The sequence below is a fragment of the Drosophila hydei genome, unplaced genomic scaffold, assembly GCF_003285905.1.
Source record: "Drosophila hydei strain 15085-1641.00,03,60 unplaced genomic scaffold, DhydRS2 tig00008119-arrow-pilon, whole genome shotgun sequence".
NCBI classification, from domain to species: Eukaryota; Metazoa; Arthropoda; class Insecta; order Diptera; family Drosophilidae; genus Drosophila; species Drosophila hydei.
The window spans coordinates 3864918-3886225 of NW_022045830.1; the positions used below are offsets into that span (position 1 = coordinate 3864918).

The 21308-nt window shown below is 39.8% G+C and overlaps 3 protein-coding genes across 9 annotated transcripts in view; 1 reads left to right on the top strand and 2 right to left on the bottom strand.

Moving 5' to 3' along the window:
- Positions 1–3864, bottom strand: part of LOC111597882 (guanylate cyclase soluble subunit beta-1) — a 50587-nt gene extending 46723 nt beyond the window's left edge. For 4 of the 6 annotated variants that reach the window (XR_002751353.2, XM_023312809.2, XM_023312812.2 and 1 more), the window contains exon 1: positions 625–829. The gene's annotated coding sequence lies outside the window, so the exon portion shown is untranslated. Of the gene's footprint in view, positions 1–612; positions 830–3289 lie in introns of those variants that run through there. The other 2 variants (XM_023312811.2, XM_023312810.2) reach the window with 2 other exon arrangements.
- A 1199-nt stretch (positions 3865–5063) lies between these two features.
- On the top strand, positions 5064–7989 carry LOC111597883 (adhesion G-protein coupled receptor G4-like). Of its 2 annotated transcripts, XM_023312816.2 has the most exons (3): positions 5064–5132; positions 5190–6569; positions 6630–7989. In XM_023312816.2, the coding sequence occupies exons 2-3, from the start codon at positions 5408–5410 to the stop codon at positions 7775–7777; spliced, it is 2310 nt and encodes a 769-aa protein (XP_023168584.2). In that variant the 5' UTR covers positions 5064–5132; positions 5190–5407; the 3' UTR covers positions 7778–7989. The 2 variants fall into 2 exon arrangements, with proteins under 2 accessions (XP_023168584.2, XP_023168583.2); XM_023312815.2 differs by having other exon boundaries at positions 5127–6569.
- A 2326-nt stretch (positions 7990–10315) lies between these two features.
- On the bottom strand, positions 10316–10808 carry LOC111597824. Its single transcript, XM_023312712.2, has 2 exons — positions 10776–10808; positions 10316–10720 (listed from the first exon to the last, which is right to left on the bottom strand). The coding sequence occupies exons 1-2, from the start codon at positions 10806–10808 to the stop codon at positions 10316–10318; spliced, it is 438 nt and encodes a 145-aa protein (XP_023168480.1).
- Between the last annotated feature and the right edge of the window lie 10500 nt (positions 10809–21308).

Below are 21308 nucleotides of genomic sequence, written 5' to 3' on the forward strand. Positions count from 1 at the left end.
AAAGCAGCAACAGCCACAACAACAACTGGCAACAACTGTCCACAAATTGCCGCGGGCACGCAAAGCCAAATGTCTAATAAACTTTGACATATTGAGGCAAATATTTCTATTCGTTTTGTTCCAACGCTTTGTCCACTTGTGCCATTGTAATTTTTTCTTTATTCGTGAACACCAAAAAAGACAAAAACAAACCAAAAAAAAAGAAACCGTAAAACATAAATTATGACACGCCCCCTTGCCGCCCCATCAGTTGATAGAGACAATAGCGACAGAAATATGCGCACCGAAATAAATTAGAGCCCTCAAAAGTATGCTTTAATTCTTGTTCAGAAAAGCGTTGCGCATACGCCGCATCGACTCAGTCCGTTGGCGGGATTCTCACATATTTCTTATGTGTTTTTTTGTATTTTTGTTTTTATTATTTAGCGATTTGCTTGCGCCGCTCTATTTACTTTAATATATTCGTTCACTCCGGGCCTTTGTTTTATTTTTGGCTTGTGATTTATTTGTTTTGTATTTTAGATTTGACTTTCACTTCAGTTTCGCCAAACAACATCCTGGAACACACACACGCAAGCACACACACACACACACACACAAACACTCACTCACTCATTCACTCACAACTTTCGCATTTGGTCTGGGCTCTGTGATAAGCGAAGCGCGCGCGAGCCTTCTTTGAATAGCCTTTTGCTCAGGTTGTGCGAGCGCAATGCTTGAACAGTGTTAGCTTGAAACAGCCATCGACGACTGAGCAGCCGCCGCTTGATGCTTGTTATATTAAAGAACAGCGCAGCTGGCGCCAGGACACTTGTGTGCGCTTTTCCAACAGCCACTAACGCGCTGGCTGGTGGCAGCTCCTGTCGCCTGCCAGCCGCTAGTCAATATGCCAGGCACACGCTCAGCTGTTTACGAATAAAAGCTGCCGAAAAGCTCGCTCTCACGAAGACTCTTTTTCTCTCCCTTTCTGGTTGGCTTTGGCTACTGAGCCATAGATGGCACTGCTAAGGCTTAAGTTGAATTGCTTAGAAGTCTTAGGCATTTAGCAAACGATATTGACACATTAAAAATTAATAATAAATATTGTGTCGACATTTCACATGCATTCATTTTACTTCAATAATTTTCTATTTTAAGTTATCTAAGATCTTAGCACAATATAATTTATATCTGACACATGAAGACATCAATTTAGACACTGCATCCGTGCAGTTCCAGACTAAACTCTTTTTCACAGCAACAGAGTATTTAACGGTCATAAGCAAAGCACCTGCAACAATTTTTATTTGTTTTAATTCAGCTTTTATTTAAGACTGTGCTGAAAGGCTGCAAGTGCAGCCGCAGAGACCACAACAAAAGTCAGCTGCGATGTCTGATAAATGTCGGCATAAGGCCAACGAAGGAGCTGCCGCTGGCAGGCTGACAATGCCGTTGACACTGATAGAACGAGCCTTGAATAGCGAAAGTGTAGCCAGGTATGGCTTGGGCATTAGCGCCCGCAGCAGACAGCAGTCTATTAAAGTCAAAGCCAAACAGACGTTACCCACAAATAAAATACCCTAACCTGCCTTGCCTTGAAATTGAAATAGAAATAGAAAGCACTACAGCTGCTGCTCAAACACAGAGTCAAGCTAAGAGCTCTCGAGGAAAGTAAATACAAAAATGTAATTGCTGTAGCTAGCATACCCCAATAGATACCCTGCGATTTGGGAAGGAAACCTTTTTAGTTTTTCTAATCAACTGCTCGCCGCAAAGATGACAATCTGTCTGACATTTAATTAACAAACAAGAAGCGTAGTGAAGAAGTTCAACTACGAACCAAACGCACACAAAACCAACTGACAATAATGGTATTCAGATTGTGTGCCCAGCTCTTCTGCAGTTGCTCATGGAAACATAGGACAAGCGCCGCGAGGATAATCGCATCACACTTGAGTAAATAAGTTCCTGAAGTGGAACCAACCAAGCAGGCAGCGCACTTCCCAGAGACCCAAAAAAGCGGTGAAGGAAACTTTGTAGCCAGCCGAGATGCGCAGTCTAATGGCTGCTATCACCTCCAGCTCACTTCTAACCCGCTGGAGTCATAGAGCGCGAGACAGAGACAGAGACAGAGTCAGCGACAGAGAGAAATTGCATTTAGATGCAATTCGAGACGAGAGAAACAACTGTTTATCTGATTGAGAAGAACATTGCTAGAGTTTCGCTTCACTAAGCAGCTGCTTGACCTCTTTGTGTATACTTTTTCACTGCTTACTCATCAATCAATCAGTCAATCAAGCAAATGCTCGCACAATGACATTTTTACTATCATCATAATTGTAATTAAGGCATTTAAGAATTTAATTAACATGTCGGAGAATTTAATTCGATTAACATGAAAATTGTATTTTGCGATTGCAGCTGCTGCAACATAAATTCACAATGCAAAAACTATTTCAAGCGGTAAATACCAGATTAAATACTTAAAATTATTATCATTGTTGTACACTGCAAAAAAAACAGCTTAAATAAAAAGGGTAATGACATATCTAGATAGTACATAAGGTAAAAAATATTATAAGGTTTATACTATATTAAATATAGTAATAATAATATAGTAAAATATAGTAATATAGTAAATATGATAAACTAATAGAATTACTAGATAATTTAGATTGGTTTTGTTTTTATCAGAATCAAGTTGTCTTTAAACAACAAACCTTTAAAGAAACAAATAGTTACAAATTATAGGGTGACCTTAGACTCTGATACCTTAGGGTATTTTCTATGACTCTGAAATATAGTTATTTCAGTTGCTGATAATATCCCCATAGAAGAGATGTATGATTTAAGTATTAGACTTATGCATGCATCTGTACTTAACACAAGTTTTAATGTATTCTGATAGCACTCTCTCTATCTATCTCTATCTATCTCATTCTTATACTCATCCTCTTTCCATATGATTTTCTTGTTCTCTCACTCTTTCTGTTTATTTTCATCTTCCTCATTCTCATTTTCATTCTCTTTGTCAAGCTCTTACTATTACTCTTACTCTGACTCTTCTTATTCTTACTCTTCCATTTCCTTTATACATTTCTCTCACTTACTATCTCCTCTGTCTCTGTCTCAGTATCTGTCTCTATATTACTCTTTATTTACAGGATATTTCCGCTTCGAGCATCAAAACGATTCATACTAAAAATAGTTTTCCATTCACTTTTTTACGCTCAACTTTTTAATCAAGCTATTTAAATGAATATTAAATTATGATAATTAATAAAATGTGCAAATGACATTTTGTACTCACCTGCCACGACTGTTATTTGCTTTTCTCAAATTGCATTTTAGCACAAAGTTTAAAGTAAAAGATTCGATTTGAATTGCCAATCATTTGAGCTGAGCAAATATTTTATTTACTCTCACAGACGCACGTTATTCGCTTTGATGAAATTCTTTTGCGCTTCAGCACATTTATTGCATTTCGATGCTCACCTTTGCCGTTCCATACTTTGCCGTCGCACAAATATTTGAATATTCCGCAATTTTTGCAGGCCACCCAGATATATTGACTCGAGCAGAAAAATATGTACGACAGAACTTCTAACTGCAGTTGACCAACTGCAAAACGCAACAACTATGCAAATGTGCAGCTGCCTGCCAAATGGCCAGAGGCAGATGGTATCGAGGTATCGTAGAGCAACAGCAACCGAAACAACAGTCGAGTGCATCCTTAGTTGGCATTCATTCTTGTCGAGTCAGCATATAACATGCTTTAATGAGGATGACTTGTGGAGTTTTACATGTTCCAAAATATATAAAATTTCAGAATTGAAGTCACAAAGCTCTCATGTGAGAAGAGCAATGAAACAAGGCAAATTATAAGCAGGCAAAACTATGAATAAAAATGCAAAGCAAATGTAGTTTTCTAATAAGCGTTATCTATCTAACAATTTGTATATATAAATAAGATTTAAATATTATTCAAACCAATTCAATCAATTTACTTTATTGAATGTTTTGTTCATCTCATTTTAGAGGGCAAGAAGTTTTCGAATAGATAACAAATTGTCTTTTTGAGATGATCCAAGAATTGACTTAATTTTAGGATTTCCTTTTTAGTGAGGCGCTGTTCACCCAGACCATGAGAATCGTAGTGTGCGTGATGATAATGAATGTAAGCCACATTCCATTGTAGCATTCCATAAGCAGAGATCAGTTAGTTGTAAATGGGTTGGAATTAGATTAGCTCAGCTCTGAGAGATTTTCTCGGCTGAGGCAGCTCATGGCAGACCTTTTCGAGCTATTTTATGTTCTACGTGTTGACTCGACCTGATACTTATACCTAATACCCTTACCTTATATAACCTATCCAGATCATTAACACACTTTTAACCAGATTTGTTCAAACTTCTCCTATCTCTGGCATGCATCTGACATTCATCTGGCATGGATAACACAATGAATTCGGCATCTTCAAAGAATTTCGGCTCTCTCTTGTCTTCCCTGTTGCTGATGCCAAAATCAGAGTTTATTTCCGGTATGCCAATTTCAAAGCTAAAGACGAATCATGGCTATAATTCTATTATATCGATAATCCGTTTGCAGCTGAGCAAAGAATATTCCGTCTTCTGCATCATTTCTATATTTCATAGTCAACTGCCAAGTCGGAATGTGATCTAATTAAGATTTCTGGTTTTAAAGTAATATAACTAAATTCGAGTTTAGTGTGTTGATATAATTATAAACGAAAAGCTTGCAAGATTAATGTGAGCGTCGCATGTGTTCTTGTTGATTTAAATAACTTGAGCCAGATGTTGGTCTATTAATTAAATTCGAGTAGCCTCAAGACAAATAAAAAGTCAACTAGTTGGCACACTTGACCGCCCGAAAGAGGGAAAAAAACAAATCAAAATAAAATTTCGACAGCTGCTGTCGAGAGGTTTTCGAAAATATTGAAGAAGTTGTCGACAAGCCGAGGCGCTGTTGCTGCTGCTGCTATTCAATATTCAATATATTATAGAAATTATAGACGGCTTGAGCAACTGCTGAAATGGAGGGGCGAGGAGATGCTCGCTGGTTGTTTTGACGTTGAGCAGCTACCGATCGAACTTGAACTTGAGTTTTTCTTGGTAGAGTCAGCAATGAGAAAGGTCGTTACATATATATGTTTATTGAAAGTATTTATGAATTTATTTATGAATGAGCAGGTGAGTAATTACGTAATGCGGATAAGCGCATCTTGGGCACAAATTTATGACTTCGAATAACTCAAGTCGTGATGCCATTCAAGCTCGAGCTCAAGCCAGACGCGACAGTCGAACGTGGCGCGAGCTGAACACAACAACACGTTGGCTTAAACAGCTTAAATACTTTGGCAGCTTAGCGGGCTTAAATCATGTGTCGCAGTAATTAACCAGACGGCGAAATGCTTTGGCAGCTTTGTTTACTCTTCGCTGGGCTGTGGCCCAGTCTGGGGCATGTGCGTCTCACGCCGAGCACCACCTGGCGAAGCGTACAGCTGTTTCCACAGCAACAGTGGCAGATTAGAAGCCAGAGCAGTACAGTGAAGCCTGCTGAAAAGGTCGTGCCTGTGGCACGTTGTGAGGCGCAGAATTTCCAACATATCTACAAAGTATTGACTGCAGCTGGCAACGTCAGCTTTGAGCCGCATTTGAATCATTTTGCAAGCACCCGAGCTGGTGAGTGGGCGAGCATGCGTGATCTCTGCTTGAATGAGCAGGGTCTGCCCTGGCGGCGACTATGCAACGCAAGTGCTCAGTGGGCGGATCTTGGGAATATCAGCTGTGACGCTGGCAACCAATTGAGCAGGCAGCTACATCAGCTGCAGGAAGATATCCAGAATGTGAGCTGCAAAACGATCGCCTTGACCAAGCTACGGCATTTACTAAGCCAGTCACGAGGGCAGCTCGCTCCAGTTGATGTCTACAGCACGGCGCAAATATTTACAAAGCTGCTGGAGCAGCAGCAGGCGCAGGCAGCTGGAAGCACGGATCTGGTCAGCATTTGTCACGAGATCATGTCAAGCGATGAGCAAGTGTTGCGGCTGTCAGCGGAGCTGAACGCAACCAACTCGCTGCTGAGCAAGTTCGAGGATTATATGAATGCCCTGCCGCGAGAGCTGGTGCCCAGCGAGAGCTGTGGACAATTCAGAGCTGAGGAGGAAAAATCTGGGGGAAGAGCTGTGGAAACAGCTAACTACGCGGAGCTGGGCGTGCAGGCGCTGATAACCAGCAATCTGAGCGTGTTCTATGTAAATCCGGAATGTGAAAATATCACTGGAATAGCTATATATTCAGCATCAGCAGAAGATCGAAGATCTGCCAATAGCGGCTTTTGGTATCGCTTTCTCTATGCCAATGAGAGCTTGGCGCATCTGAGAAGGGAGAGAGACTTGCAGACGGGCACCTACTTGCCGGAAGAGCTGTGGCAGCAGCTGAAGCAACGAGGCGCCTCGTATCTAATACTCAAGGTCTACGCTCACGATCGACTCTTCGTGGAGAGAGCTCAGCAGCGCAGTCAGAGGCCACGTAGTCAAGTGCTGTCCATATCGATACCCGGCTTCGAGGGTAAGTTCAGCGAAGTCTAGCTCAGCTGTCGCTTGGCTAATAATCCCGCAATTCCTGTAGGAGTTCAGCTGCCTGCTCCTCTGCCCTTTTTGCTACCACATGCAGAAGTCGCTAGCCAGGGCAGCCATTGCGGCTATTGGAACTATGAGAGGTGGCTCAGTGATGGGGTCAGTACCTGCGGCGGCAGTGGCGAGGAGCTGAACGTGCTCTGCGAGGCACAGCATCTGACGCAGTTTTCCTTTCTGATAGGCGGCAGCTACGCCCAACAGGCGGCGGATGAATCGAACCTGCAGTTGAAGGCGACGCATGAAGAGCTGCTGGACACGATCACCCAAGTGGGTTGCGGCTTCTCGCTGTTCGGATTGCTCTTCATATTTTTAACTGCGGCGCTCGTTAAGAAATGGCGCAGTCAGGCATCCACCAAGGTGCTACTTCATCTCTGCCTGGCTCTGGCGTTGCAGCTGCTGCTGTTTGGCTATCTGGGCGCAGAGCAATTACCGCTGAAGCAGAGCTGGAATCGCTGCCTGATATCGGGCGCTGTGCTACAGTACTCTGTGCTGGTCGTCTTCAGCTGGATGCTGATTATAGCCTATCTGCAGTTCCAGCGTTATGTTACAGTGATAGGCGTGGCCCGGCCCAGTCATTATATACTCATCTCAGCCGTGGTGGCCTGGACGCTGCCACTGCTGCCCACGTTCTTGGTCGTCCTGCTGGACGGCGAGTCCTTTAAGCCTTCGCAGCAACAGTTGAAAAGCAAAGCGGCTTTGTGCTATCCCTCTGGCTATGGCCTGGCTCTGGGCGTAGTGCTGCCCATCGCCTTGGTAACCTTTGCCAATGCCTTTATGATGCTCTGCATCATTTACAGCATTCATCGTGCCCTCAATCCACGACGCCAGCTAATTATACAGCAGCTGCGTCTGTCTGTGCTGCTGTTCTTTCTGCTGGGCCTCACCTGGATCTTTGGCCTGTGCAGCTATATGCGCCTGGGCATTATATTCTCGTATCTCTTTTGTCTCACCGCCACGTTGCAAGGCTTTGTGCTCTTTGTTTATTTTGTGCTTTTGAATGCCTCAAATCGACACGCTTGGCTGACCCTTATTTGTTCGCAGCATATGAAAATAAATATGCAAAGTGCGGAGCCGCAGTCAATGTCCACTTCGTCCAGCAATACTTCTAGAAGAACCCAATCCTCAGTGAAGTCCGTTTGAATTTCTTTTTGTAGAAAAACTTTATAGAAAGTGTTTTGCAAGTATTTTTAAGTTGTAGTAAATTGAATGAGCTCATAGATTGAATAATATTTCTAGTAATTGCTGAAGAGTTAAGAAAGCAAAGTTCAGCAGCTTCAGCTCAATTAGCTGACAGAATCAATAAAATCTAAGCTTAGAGAACACCTTGTGTATAATCATTTTCATTAGAAACTCTTGGCAATAATTAAATATATATGTATATATATTAAAATAGATATTAAAATATTATGTACAAAATATATATAAATATATGTATATAAAAAATCAAGCTTAATACATAGCTAGCTCACTCAAAACACCTATTGAAGCACAAACAAAAGCTTTAAAAACTCGCTTTTAGCTATGAATCATTTAGTCATGACACAAAAGCACACATTAGTCAAGACACAATCCAATGCACACAGCGCTCAATTGTTTTAGCTGTGCGTCAAACCGGTTTCAAAGTTTGAGACTCACTGAACAATTGTGCACAATTAAACAAAACTGTATTTGACCTTTTCAGTGCAGAAGAAGCAGCCAAATATTATGCAAATGTGTTCGGCGTTAGTTAAACTAGCAATTTACATATGCAGCCAATATAATTATACCTTTATTTTTATGTTTCAGGTGATATACTCATAATCAAATAGAGTGGTTTAGGTGTGTCGACAACGGGCAAAAAATTCTGAACCAGACTTGTTCTTAGTCGTCATGAATTTGAAACGAATGTATGAATTTTGAACTTTTAAGTATTAGATTGTTTTTGACCAACGAGATTTCGACACACTGTTAGTCTATTATCTGTAACACCATATCCAATCGCGGCCTTATAAAGCGATTTATTGCAATTTTCGAGTTCAGTTTGTCTTTTTCTACATTTTTATCCGCTTTTTGTCGGCCGTTTATTTTTTTGGTTTTTATACCCTGATCCCATTAAAAATGGGAAATCAGGGTATAATGGTTTTGTGCAAATGTATGTAACAGGCAGAAGGAGGCGTGGCAGACCCCATAAAGTATATATATTCTTGATCAGGACGACAAGCCGAGTCGATTGAGCCCTGTCCGTCTGTCTGTCTGTCCGTCTGTCCGTCTGTCCGTCTGTCCGTCTGTCCGTCTGTCCGTATGTGTGAACGCGTGGATCTCAGCATCTATAAGAGCTAGAGACTTGAAATTTTTTTTGTAGGTCCGTGTATAGCACGCGCAGGTCAAGTTTGTTTCAAATATTCGATAACTATTCGCATTTAATTGTTATCGAATAAAAACATTATTGAAATGCAGTAAATAAATTATATCTCGAACGTCTTAAGAGCTAGAGCCTCCAAATTTTGTATTTAGTGTTATGTATATTTTATGCAATTTTGATTTTTGTTGGATTTTGGATACCGGCTCCAAATTCCCCCAAATTCTTAGAATTTAAGTTTAGTTGGAACTAGGGCCATTATGTGAAGGCGTTTGCATCTCAACCAAGCCAATAGGATATGTAGATCATATGCTGAAAATTTCATTAAAATCCATTAAGTAAAACAGAAGTTATTAAACAAAACGTTTGGCCAATTTGCAAAAGCACATGTCAGCAGCGCCACGCGCACGCATTTTTCCTATGCGTGTGCACACATACATTCAAATGCGTGTATACTTTTCTATTCCAAGAATTGAAATTGCGATTGAATTGTGCTGAATTATTAGCTGCTACTTATGTTCAAATTTGCAACAGCTCGCGTAAGAAGGGCAGTGGCTGCGTTGGTAGAGGCACCTCTCGGATGCAGCTTGGTCCGGGTTCGAGACCAGAGGAGATGAAATGTTTTTTATTGTTTTATATTATTTATTTATTTTTTTTTTTTAGTTATGAAGTGGCGGTGTTGGTAGAGTTTGTGCACGTTGCGCAAATAATCCGGGTTCGAATCCTGGTCTCGCAATGTCGATTTTTATTTGTTTTCTTTTTTTTTTAATACTCGATACAAACTACGGAAAATATTACAAAACTCAAAGGACTGGGATCAGGGTATCTCCTAGTCGGGCACCCCGACTAGAGCTTTCTTACTTGTTTTGTTTTTAGTTTTTGGTGCGTTTTAATTTATCGCTTCTAAATTATGTAAATGATATGACAAAGTTAATTTTGGTGAATGTATCTTGTGTGTGTTTCATTACGAGCTATGCGTGGCTTTATTTATTTAATTCGGTTTCTTATCTAATTCCGCAATTTGGAGGCTGAAATTAAAAAAGGCCGTAACTCAGAGTTATGCCTTGTGTTTTGGTTTTGCTTCAGTCCACAAATTGGCTTGAACTTAAGTTAGAATATGGAATGCTTAGACTATGCTCATTATATTTAAATATATACATGTATCGTTAAATTATATAACAACCAGTAGGATTATAACAAATTAACCTCATTTACCGGCTGCTCTTAGAGAACGGCATTCCAACTTCCATTGCCTCGGCTCATTTGAATAACAGACGATGCCGACGTCTCTCCCTCTCTCTCGCTCTCTGTTTCGGTCTCGCTCGCTTAATCATGTTGATTCAGCGTCGTATCCGCAGCAGCTTTAACGGTATGTAGGAAGTTCCGGGTGCCACATCCTTGCCCTCCGGCAGGAAGTTCATCGCATAGTTCTTGGGCGTCGGCGTATTCGGTGGCACGGCAAACTCGAAGCTCAGATGTGTGGGAGCCCCAGCAGGTTGCTGCTTGCGATACGGTTGCAGCTGCATATCCACCCTGCCCTGCTGCCATTGCTGTGCACGCTGCCTGTCAGCCAGCTGAAAGCGCTGCAGGTGGCCCTGAATGATGCGACGCAGTGCCGCCATGGTCGCCGGACTTGGCGGATTATAGTAGTAGGCGCCGCTTTGTGTCGGCCTCTTCTTGGCCGTCTGGCGGGGAATGTAGGCGGGACTGGCGGCGCATGCAATGCCCAGCAGCAAGGCTATCAGCTGGAAGAGAAATTACATTCCATATATTGGCATATTGTTTGCCAGCTCCACTTACACAAAGGCACGTCCTGTACATGTTCCCAGCCATGATTGAATATCACTCGACACCTGCTACTTGCTGCTGAGTACTCGATACTCGATACTCCCGACACAACGCAATACACTCGCTCACCGACTCGCTTGCCTCAGCAGTTGCGCGACAACTGAATCCGGAGGCGAAGTTTCGGCTTCAAGTTCACGGGCCACCGCAAATGCATTTACATAAATTTCCAACCGGTGCTAGATACAAGCCATCTCCATCTCCATCTTCAGCTAGATCTCTCGCTCTCGCTCTTTCTTTCTCTATCATTCTACTCATCTCTCTGTCTTTGTTTAGCTGGCAGCTGTCGCTTTATTTTTAAAAGTTAATTCTTTTGCTAATGCTGCCAGCGGAGCACGTGATTTATGCAAATATTTATCTTCTGATCATTGTTTTTTTTCCTCTCTATTTTGGGACTTTTTACACTTTAACTTAAGTTTAGCCTGATCTTGTTTTGGCTTTGTTTCCACTTTATAGCCCATACTCATTAGATGTGGTGCAAAAGGGTATCATAAAGCTTAGCCACTTTTCTAAATTTAAACTATTCTCAAAGAGCTGCGGCAGCAAACTGGCTCTGGGCGCTGACCAAAAGAGCTAGATCTAAGTGGGCATATTTATTATAGCATACAGTAGCCTTAGATGGCTTTGATTAACATGTGAGAGCGCTACTATAAAGGCTTATAGCTATACAAATGATAACAGCTAGAAATCTGATTTGTTTAAGAACTTTTTATGTTACAGATAAAGAATTGATTATCTTCGGTACGAGAGTATCTTAGAGGTGGTTTAGGTAATACATATTTGATATAGAAGTATGTATAACTGCAGTAAACTACTTTTAGTATAGGGTATCTATAAAGCAAGCAACCGCCACTCACTTCTTTATACTTATTAAGTTAAGTTTATCAATCGAGTTGAATCGATCAGCGTGCGTAACGAACAAATTCCCAACCCACGTACATAAAGCAAACTAAATAAACAATGAGTGTTGAGATTGTTGAGATAATTTGCACGTTCTGTTTTAACCCCAACAAGATATACACACATATATATAAATATATATTTAAATAAATGTACGTGAGTCTTGCCTGGCTTAGACAACGGGGCGACTTGTCCGCTGTTCACGCCATTATAATTATGCAAATAACTGAAGATATATCTGAATATATCATTCTGGTGGCATCGCGCCTTTACACACTAAATGTACGTATTAATTTAGTATTTTTTCCATTTTTTTCATTTTTTCTTGGTATTTCATTTACATAATATTATTCAGTTGGTTTCAATAGACGTGTGTCTAGAGCTTAGCACTCCCTTTATGGGAATACAAAAGACGCTCGTCGAACAAACGTTTGCAGTTTTATATTGATTTTTAATCGCTGCCCCTTTATGATTTTATGTCTAACTCGATCTTTCAACTTGCAAAACCTGAGAGTTGTCTGCTTGACAACTTAACTAAAATATATTGTATTGCTCATTGTGTATTTAGCCATGTTTGGTTATAACTTGATCAAATTACTATACAAATCACAAAAATAATGAATAACAAATGTATATTTATGCGTTACTAACTTGTCTGCTTAAGTTTAACAGATTGAATTACTTTTAACGGATTGATTATGGCGCTGAAACATGATATTGATTAGCGTTTATGATATGATTTTAATTCTTTTGTATTTAGTAATAGTGTGTGGTTTGTGAGCAGTGAATCACCAGCTAATAGTCTTGATGTAGACATTCGATGTATGCTGTTTAGCTTCATTGCATAAAAGTTATGGCTGCAACAAGAGCGTTCTAGTCGGAAGTGCGCGACTAGGAGATATATTGACGGGCTGAATAGACTCATCATCTCGTTCATCTATATATATTATATTATAATATATTATGTTGTTAAACCAACTTAATTAAATGCCGACAGCAAAACTTATAGCAATTTTAAAGAATCAGAACATGCTACTGCTACTCTATCTCACTCTAACTCATTAGACAATACATAGACTTTTTAATAATTAAAATTATATTTTTTAAAGGGCAATCCCATTTGGTGTCTGTCTATAACAAAATCCTGAACCTATAATAAAAAACTGGCCTGCAAAGATAATTTTGATTCCCGATTCGTATTTAACACGCCTCAAAACCTGTCGGAAGATTCTTTATTATTATACGTATTCAATACACAAAGCTTGCTCAACTAAGTTAGATGAATAAGGCCTTTCACTTTTTCTGAATTTCTTTTAGGTAGACTGAAGCTGATAACATTCTAATAAGTTAAAATAGAAAATTATTTATTTAACTTATGATTTTCAAGCAAGCTTTATGAAGTTTATGATATATTATTTCTATTAATTTATTACATTTTCATATACTCCAACAGCAAAACAGACTAAGACAGCCTCCTCTATAGAAAGCCGTCAAATTAAGAGATAATTATAACTTCTAAACATGGATGGAATTGAACTCAGCAGACAAACTTTATCCACATTGTTGCAATAACTACAACTCATATATTTATATAAATTCATGCGTGTTGCATTGCGTGTCGAAAATGTACTCTGAAAAATGATTAAGCTATACTCAAACAATTTACAGTTGAGTTGCCACTGAAAACCCCACACAACAAATAACAATTCTCGTCTAGCTGCGTGTTGTTAGACTAATTGAATCAATGAACATTTTTACAGTTTTGCACTTTATGTAAATATGAATTTGTGTGCGCAATCCGTTTGGCGTATTCAATTTTCATTTATTCGGTTTCACACATCAAGCAATGCAATTATCTAATGGAACTGCTGAAATTTTCGCGGAAAACCCGCCCACTGTACGCCCAGCTCGATGCTGCTCTAGCAATCGGTGATTGCGAAACCAAACTACGTCTGTCTGTGTGAAGCTCGTTGCCTTCGCTTTACCCAATATCAAATCATTATCGTTCTGTGTGTGAGAGAAAGCAAGAGAAGTGTGTGCAAAGAGTAGATGCTGAAAATGAGTTTGGATAAAAAAAATGTGTAACCGAAACGGAAACGGAAATGATGCGCTACGTTAGCTTTAGGCTTACTCACTTAATTAACGCGCTGCATTGGCATTGATCTAAGCGGGAGCATTACGTAATTGGAATTTGCGATTCCATCTAGGACATCAGCTGTAATGCATTAACATTTCGATTTATATGCAAAATTGCGCAACGGCTCTCAAGTATGCAACGGTTTGTGGACTGAAGTGTTATGAAACGTTTAAGCTCGCTTAATTACTATGTAAATTATTTGTGCAATTAATTTACACAGCTGGCAAGCAAGTCCCTACAGCCAGCCGATTGCCCCCTTATTGATGAGGGTGCCTTCTGCTTAAGCGAACAGCATTAAGGCGGACAAAAAGCTCATATATATTTCATATGAGGCACAAAGGAGGCATCATAATCATCATAAAGCTGATGCTGTCTACCCAAAATGCCATTTGAATACCCACCAAAAGGTATTATTACAGCTGTGAGAGTATGGACTATGTATATGTATCTAAATAATATATTTATATCTTTGAACCCAAAGACTTTGCTAGCTGAATATATGAGACTTGTGGGTAGCTTTAAGCCTCTTTATACTAACTTTAATGCAAATCTTAGACAACACTTCCAAGCTTAGTTTCGATATTTATATATCAATATATAAGCAATATATATAACAAGGTCAAACCCTTCTTAACTTTATCTATAATAAAGTTAAATCGAAATGGCATCTATCGAGCGTAGTCCTATTCTGTTGGTCAACATATTAAAGAGTATCTTTCAGTTGAGCACATTATTCTTCATCTCTGTTTTCGTCTAGGGTCGCGTGTCCAGCTGGCTTTGAAAGGCAATTTCTCAGCCCTTCAAATGGTCTGGCTGACTGTTATGTAATGAGTTTGATGAGCTTTTGAAGTAAACCCAATTGAGGAGAGGCATTTCATTTTGTACGGATTTGATAAAAATGACGAGGCCGTTAAACAAGCCACGGCGCATGTGGCAGCAAAAAAGGATGTGTGGCTCGATGCGAACTTAGTTATGCCTGACAGGCAGCCCGCAGCACGCTCATATTTTATGCATGACCAGCTACAGCTCAAGCTCCAGCTCCGCACCAGCGTCTCCAGCACTGCTCTTGCTCCAGATTTTCCTTTAGCTGAGCAGAGCTGAGCTGGGCTGGGCTGGGTGAATTGCTTTCCAATTGACTAAGCGCAGCGCTCAGCCAAGTACTCGTTCACGTGCAGGCCCTTCGATTGGGTGCGGTCAAGTAGACATTTCCAATGCCATTTGCTGGGTGCGCCAATTGCCAGTTATCGGAGCCGATCAAATGGATCAGCGGTTTTAATGTTGCATTGGCACGAAGTCCACGCCAGACAAAATTTCACCTGCCTCTTTGACGTCGTTGGCTGCAGGCTAAACGCAATGATGGACACCTAAGCGAAATGTGAATAACCTTTGCCAAAAGCACAAACCGTCGATAAACTAATTAAAATGTTTATCGTAAACAGTGGGCACAATGCGACGAAGTTGAGGTAAAAATGTTACTTTGAGAATTCATTTGATTTGGCAGACAAATGTTTTCATATCGCGACTCAGCTAGGGGCAATCTGTGCTAAGGTTAAATATTGAGATAAATAAGATCAAAAGCAGTTCCACTGTGCAGCGACTCAGATCGACCAAGTGACAAAATACCTTGTGTAAGCACAAGAGATGCGCCTTGCGGCGCAGATTTCGTCTTGACTCGTACGACTGCTGCATAATTAATGATGTTGGTCAACTGCGTTGACTGGAAGAGTCATTCGTCAATGAAAGGCTGACTTTAATCCGCAGTCTGCACAATTTCATTTTATTTTCAGTTTCAATTGTCAATGTCTGACAAATGGCGAAAGTCTCTGCCCGCGAAGTCCATCCATAAATTTGCATATTTGATAAGTTGATGCGTTTTGTGCAACACGCGCCAAGCACATAGATATAAACACAGATATATACATAGATATATTTATGCGTATATAGATATATATCTGCATCAGTGTACAGATATGAATAGTCTCTGGGCTGATGTATGCAAATGCTGTTCACTCATTTTGACGCAGTTCCCTAGGGCCACGTTAATGCGGCATTTGTTGCCAGGGGCTAAAAGCACTCAGTTGGCTTTTAGCGACTCCCGGCAGCCGGGCTGCCCAACTGCCCGACTGCCTGGCTTATGCATAAATACATGAAATATGCAAATCCAGAATACACGTTGCCTCAGCAGCCATAACAACTCACTATCTACTACAGCTAGCTATGATGTCTAAGTATTCCATTTCCATTTCCATTTCTAGTTGTTTTGCTCTCAATTCTCTTTTGTTTTGCACACTTGCAGTCGGCAGCCCACCCCAAAAAAAAAAGAAAAAACAAAAAGAAGAAGAATCGAAACAACTCTCCCAAGTTGATGGGGCTCTTGTGTATTTGGTTTCTGTTGTAGTTCACTCTGAACTTGTCCAGCTGAAATTGCAAAACTTTTGCTCCACCACGTACAATAAACATAGCTATGTGTGGTGAGTGTGTGCGTGTGTGGGTACGTGTCTGTGCCAGTTGTGCACACCTGAGCCGCTTTAAGCTTAGCTCCATTATCTTTAAAATGCAAGCATATAAATAAGTAAACAATGCAAATGGCTTTGTGCACCTCACAGCAGCAGCAGTAGAAGAAAAACTGCATTCCTACACTGAGAGAAAGCTGAATAATATATCATTTATTTTGCAGTCACAAGTTGGCAAAAAGAATACCAAATTTGTAACTAAAAGATTTCTTACAGATTTTACGAATTTCCTAGAGATTATCTCGCAACAAAACTATAAATCTCAAATTTACCTAAAGAATATTCAGTGATAAATTATATATAAAAAAATGGCTTTTACTATAGAAGATAATAGAGTGTATAAATCGTGTATTAAATGCCAATTGGTATACAAATCGTCGTCATTTAATTTCCATTTATGTATAAAGACATTCATTATCTGAGACTCTACAGTTTTTCATTCACTTTGTAGCTAAACAAAATAATTTAATGAAAAGCTAAAAGACTTTGCAGAGAGGACAATGTAGTCGAAAGAATTCATTGTGCGTAGACAATTGTGGGTGAAGCCTTGCTGGCATTTCAATTATGTTGTTAGCATTTGTTGCCAGATAGATCAAGTGCATAGCAGAGAAGGCACAATAAATTTCAAATTAAATGGCAATTTAAGCTTGAAAGCAATTGTCGAATGCACTTTAAACAGAATTAAGTAAAGTTAAGTTTGCCTGCCCAAGCTGTTGACTGCGCCAGATGTATAACACACTAACAAGCCAGCTTAAATATAGACATCATGAAACAAGAGGCTCGCGTCTGGTGGGGTGGGGCACCAACTCATTTCGGGCAGTCGTAATTTCAACAGTGGCACATAAAAGTATGCTGCATAAGTTGGCCGGCTCTGGCTGCTGGCAACTGGAGTGTAATCAAATTAATATTATGCTCGTACTTCAGCAAATAACTCGAAATTATAATACTCACGACGAGTTCCACTCTGAATGGCGCTGACAGGCTGACAGACAGACAGCGAGATAGGCAGACAGCAGACAAGACTAGAAGAAGGAGGAGGACTTTGCTCGTGTTTTTGTAATAAGCAAGTATTTATCTCGCGTTGAAAACCTCATCAGGCTTAAGCACTGCGCTTAATTACCCACAGCGTCCTTCAGCCGACGTCTGTCTGACTAATGTGTGTGCGTTAGTATGCTTCGATGTGTGTGTGCGTGTGTGGGTGTGCGTCTGCCCCATATTACTTCATTTACCTACACATCTGTCAATCTGGCTGGCTGGCTGACGTTTTTGCGAGTCGCACTCAAATGAAAGTCACCACAGAAACCACAAATTACACGTGACAGCCTCTTTGGAATTAAGCTGAAAGGAAATTCTTGAACGCAGCTAAAGGAAACGTGGTAATAAATTAAATAAATTATCTCATCAAAACCGCAACCCTTAAACCTTGATTTGAACAAGAAAATTCTATTAAACTGCAAAGTTCTCAACTAATAGAAAAGCAAGTGATTTTTGCATTTACTTGAATATATTTTAAGTTTGTTTTCATTATTTATACTACTACTATATATAGTACTAAAGCTTTTGCTATATACTGTTACTATATATACAAGTACTATATACTATACTATATAAATACTATATACTATATACTACTAGGATAAATTATACTACTAGTTTATGTACTGCTTCCACATATCCTAATACTATTTGTACTACTACTATATATGTTACTACTATATCTACTACTACCATAAATCCTACTACTTTATACTACCAGTATATATACTACTTTCATACATCCTAATATTATTTGATACTACTATCTGTGCTAATACTATATAAACCACTTTATACTGTTACTATATATCCTAGTTCTGGATATCCTACTACTGAATAGTATATATATATTTGGAGAATATGTGAAAGAAATGTAATTAGTAGTAGGAAATGTGGAAGCAGTACAAAATATTATTGGGATATATGGAAGTAGTATTATGTATTATTAATTCTACTACTATAAATGCTACTACTTTATTTACTACTACTGTGTTATACTACTTTACATACTACTACCTGCTACTACTTACTACTACTCCTGTATATTCTACTACTATGTATACTTCTACTGCATATCTTACTTATATCCACCTACTTTTTTGACTACTACTATATATCCTATTGCTATTTAGAATACTACTTTATATATTACTACTATATTCTGCTACTATGCTACTATACCACCAAGAGAGTAAGTAAATAGTTAAATATGACAATGTAATTTAATCTCATACAGTTCTTTGCTAACAGAGTAAGCTTACGCCATGGACTCTCAGTTCGACAACTGATTGCTAGAGTCCATATATTCTATACAGTTTACATAGGAATTCAAAGTTATTCGCCATTTCAATGCACTCAAGCCGCTAGCCCATAAACATAATCAGCCCTAAGCTCCATAGCCAAAATCAATATTGTCTAATATAGAATTAACACATATATTTCAATATAAAGCGCCTCACGTGCATGGCAGCCATTAATAGCATTTTGTTTATATCGAGCTGGGCATTGCGTGTTGCCGCTGACCTTTTGGCGGGCAGGTGTGCAAATAGGTGTTGCACGCGCTTCTATTTGAAGCAATTAAACGAGTCCCTCGGCTATTTTTGGCTGTGCTCAGCTCGCTGAGTTTCTTTTTTGCTCAGCCTCTAACGCGGCGCAAAATATCTTGAAGGTAACAACCGCCGCCATTTGTCAGCGCGTGGTGGGTGTTAAATAAATATTTTTATGCGAATTCCTGCTGCTGACCTTAAGCATAAATCTCGCAAGTCATTTATTTTGACTGGGCTTTGGCTTTTAATTAATTCAACAGCTGGCTGGGCACCTCGTCTGCTTTAATAGCGCTTTTATGAATATGTATCCACGAGCATATTAAAAGCACGTCTAAAGTAATTTATGGCGCTGCTAGAAGAGCGATTAGAGCCCATGTCTGCCAAAAATGATGGCCTCTGAAGCTAGATCAGGCGCTGCTCGACAGCAGAGGGCAGACGCTATAAGATGCTGCCTGTTAACCCTAATCGAGCTGTTTCCTAAATTTGTTATTTGAGGCTCGCACTTCCGCTTGAGTACCGTTCCAACGTGCTGGCCGACGTCGACTGTTGAATGGGCCCACACAACGTATACGCAACGCCTTACGTTTAACGTAAGAGCTGGCAGGCGGGGCATCTGGCATGCCACGAGAGCGCCGCACATGCGTAGCTTGACTCTAATATTTTCTCTTCAGCTTTTGCTCTTCACAAATTTGTAATTGTAATCAGTTTTGATAGCAGCAGCAGAAGCAGCAGCAGCAGCATCAGGCGAAAGGCCAATCTTGCGGCCAAGTGGCATATTTTCATACGCGAGCGAGCACACCTGAGCTCCAAGGTGCAATTAAATACGTTGTCGTGCTGTCCTGCCCTCGGTACGCGCTAGAATCCGAAACCTGAGCAGCTTAGACAAGTAAATCGTTGCCCATGAATATGAAATAATTGGAAATGTATATATTTTTATGTCAATTTAATTGCTTAACGAGAAAACCTGAAATTTTACATGTAAAAATATATATAAAAAATATATATATAAAAAATATATATTTTAATTACAATTTTAATTGGTGAACGAACATCAGCATCAACTGACATGAGAGAAGAATTTTCCAAATTTTTATTAGATTTAAAACTGATGACCAGCGGGCAAAATCAATTTGTGTGGCCTGCCCTAAAACAGATACAATTAAAATTATTCGACTATTGCAGTTCCATAAAAGTCAATCAAAGGGCAGCATATAAATCGAGCAATTAGCTAAATGAATGTGAGCCACGAGCAGAGTTCAGTCGGGTGAAAGACGCAACCTGAACTGGAGCAGAGCTGAGCGCAGATTTTTTGGGTGAAACATAAAAATGGAAGCATGTCATCAAAATAGCTCATACGCAGCGTTAGCCATCAAAATGAAATGTAATTAGATGACAGTAGATTGGGTGCACAGACGAAGGTCGCGCTCAGCTCTTTCGAAACTTTGTTGCTTTGTTTCTTGTTGTTTGTTGCTATGCGAGCAAATTTAATTTGTTTGGCCTGCAATTCATTTGCCGAGTCGTTGACTTTTAATGCACACAATCAAGACATTGTTTTGCCATGTTGACTTGTTGCCAGTTTTCGCTTGACTTGGCTCGGCTATTGCTTCGCCATTACCGTCGGGTTTCTTGACATTCCAGGACTCAAGAAAATTCTTTAAATAATTATAACTACAGTGCAAGAGCTGTATATGTGATTTTCTGATCTACAGCAGCTTGGCTCTTAAAGCGTATTTTTCACGCATCGCTCATACGCCACATGAGCACGTCCTTGATACGCCCAGTACGCTGTGTGCATTTGTCAAAGCTGAACTGAAAGTTTTGCCGAAATGTGCTTTTCATGTCATGCCAAACACCGGATGCACACAGTCGCCCGCCCAGTCCACAAATAAGTGCACATATACAGTGACGAATGTTGACTAAAATATCTAGAAATGATTTGATTTACATTAAATTTGAAACTCTTTAAAAAAGCAATTTCTGCATGCCCTCCAAATTTTAGATACAATTATTTATATTTAGCACATTTTATTCAACTTTGATTTGATGTTAGCTAAGCCCATCGAACGTTTCACTCAGCTTATTATAGCTGAGCCTATGTAGAAAACTTTTTTCACATCTATAATAACAACTACTGTGTGTGGCTGTCATCTCTGCCCGTGGCTCTACCTCTTCAATGCGAACGCTGACTATCAATCAGCTTCGAGCGCTACATTTATCACACAGCTAATCAAACAGAAAGCATTCTCTACTTCAATTACACACACAAACACACACACACACAGCCAGGCAAACCTTTTGCGCATTTGCTATTCTGCTCAGCAGCGAGTATATGTTATGCAGCTCATATGAATAATGA

Excerpts from the sequence above, each read along its gene's own strand:
- LOC111597824 (XM_023312712.2), bottom strand. The coding sequence starts at position 10,808 with ATGGCTGGGAACATGTACAGGACGTGCCTTTGT. Across the intron at positions 10,721-10,775 it reads TGTACAGGACGTGCCTTTGT|CTGATAGCCTTGCTGCTGGG; the intron begins GTAAGTGGAGCT and ends TTTCTCTTCCAG.
- LOC111597883 (XM_023312816.2), top strand. The coding sequence starts at position 5,408 with ATGCTTTGGCAGCTTTGTTTACTCTTCGCTGGGCTGTGGCCCAGTCTG. Across the intron at positions 6,570-6,629 it reads ATCGATACCCGGCTTCGAGG|GAGTTCAGCTGCCTGCTCCT; the intron begins GTAAGTTCAGCG and ends CAATTCCTGTAG.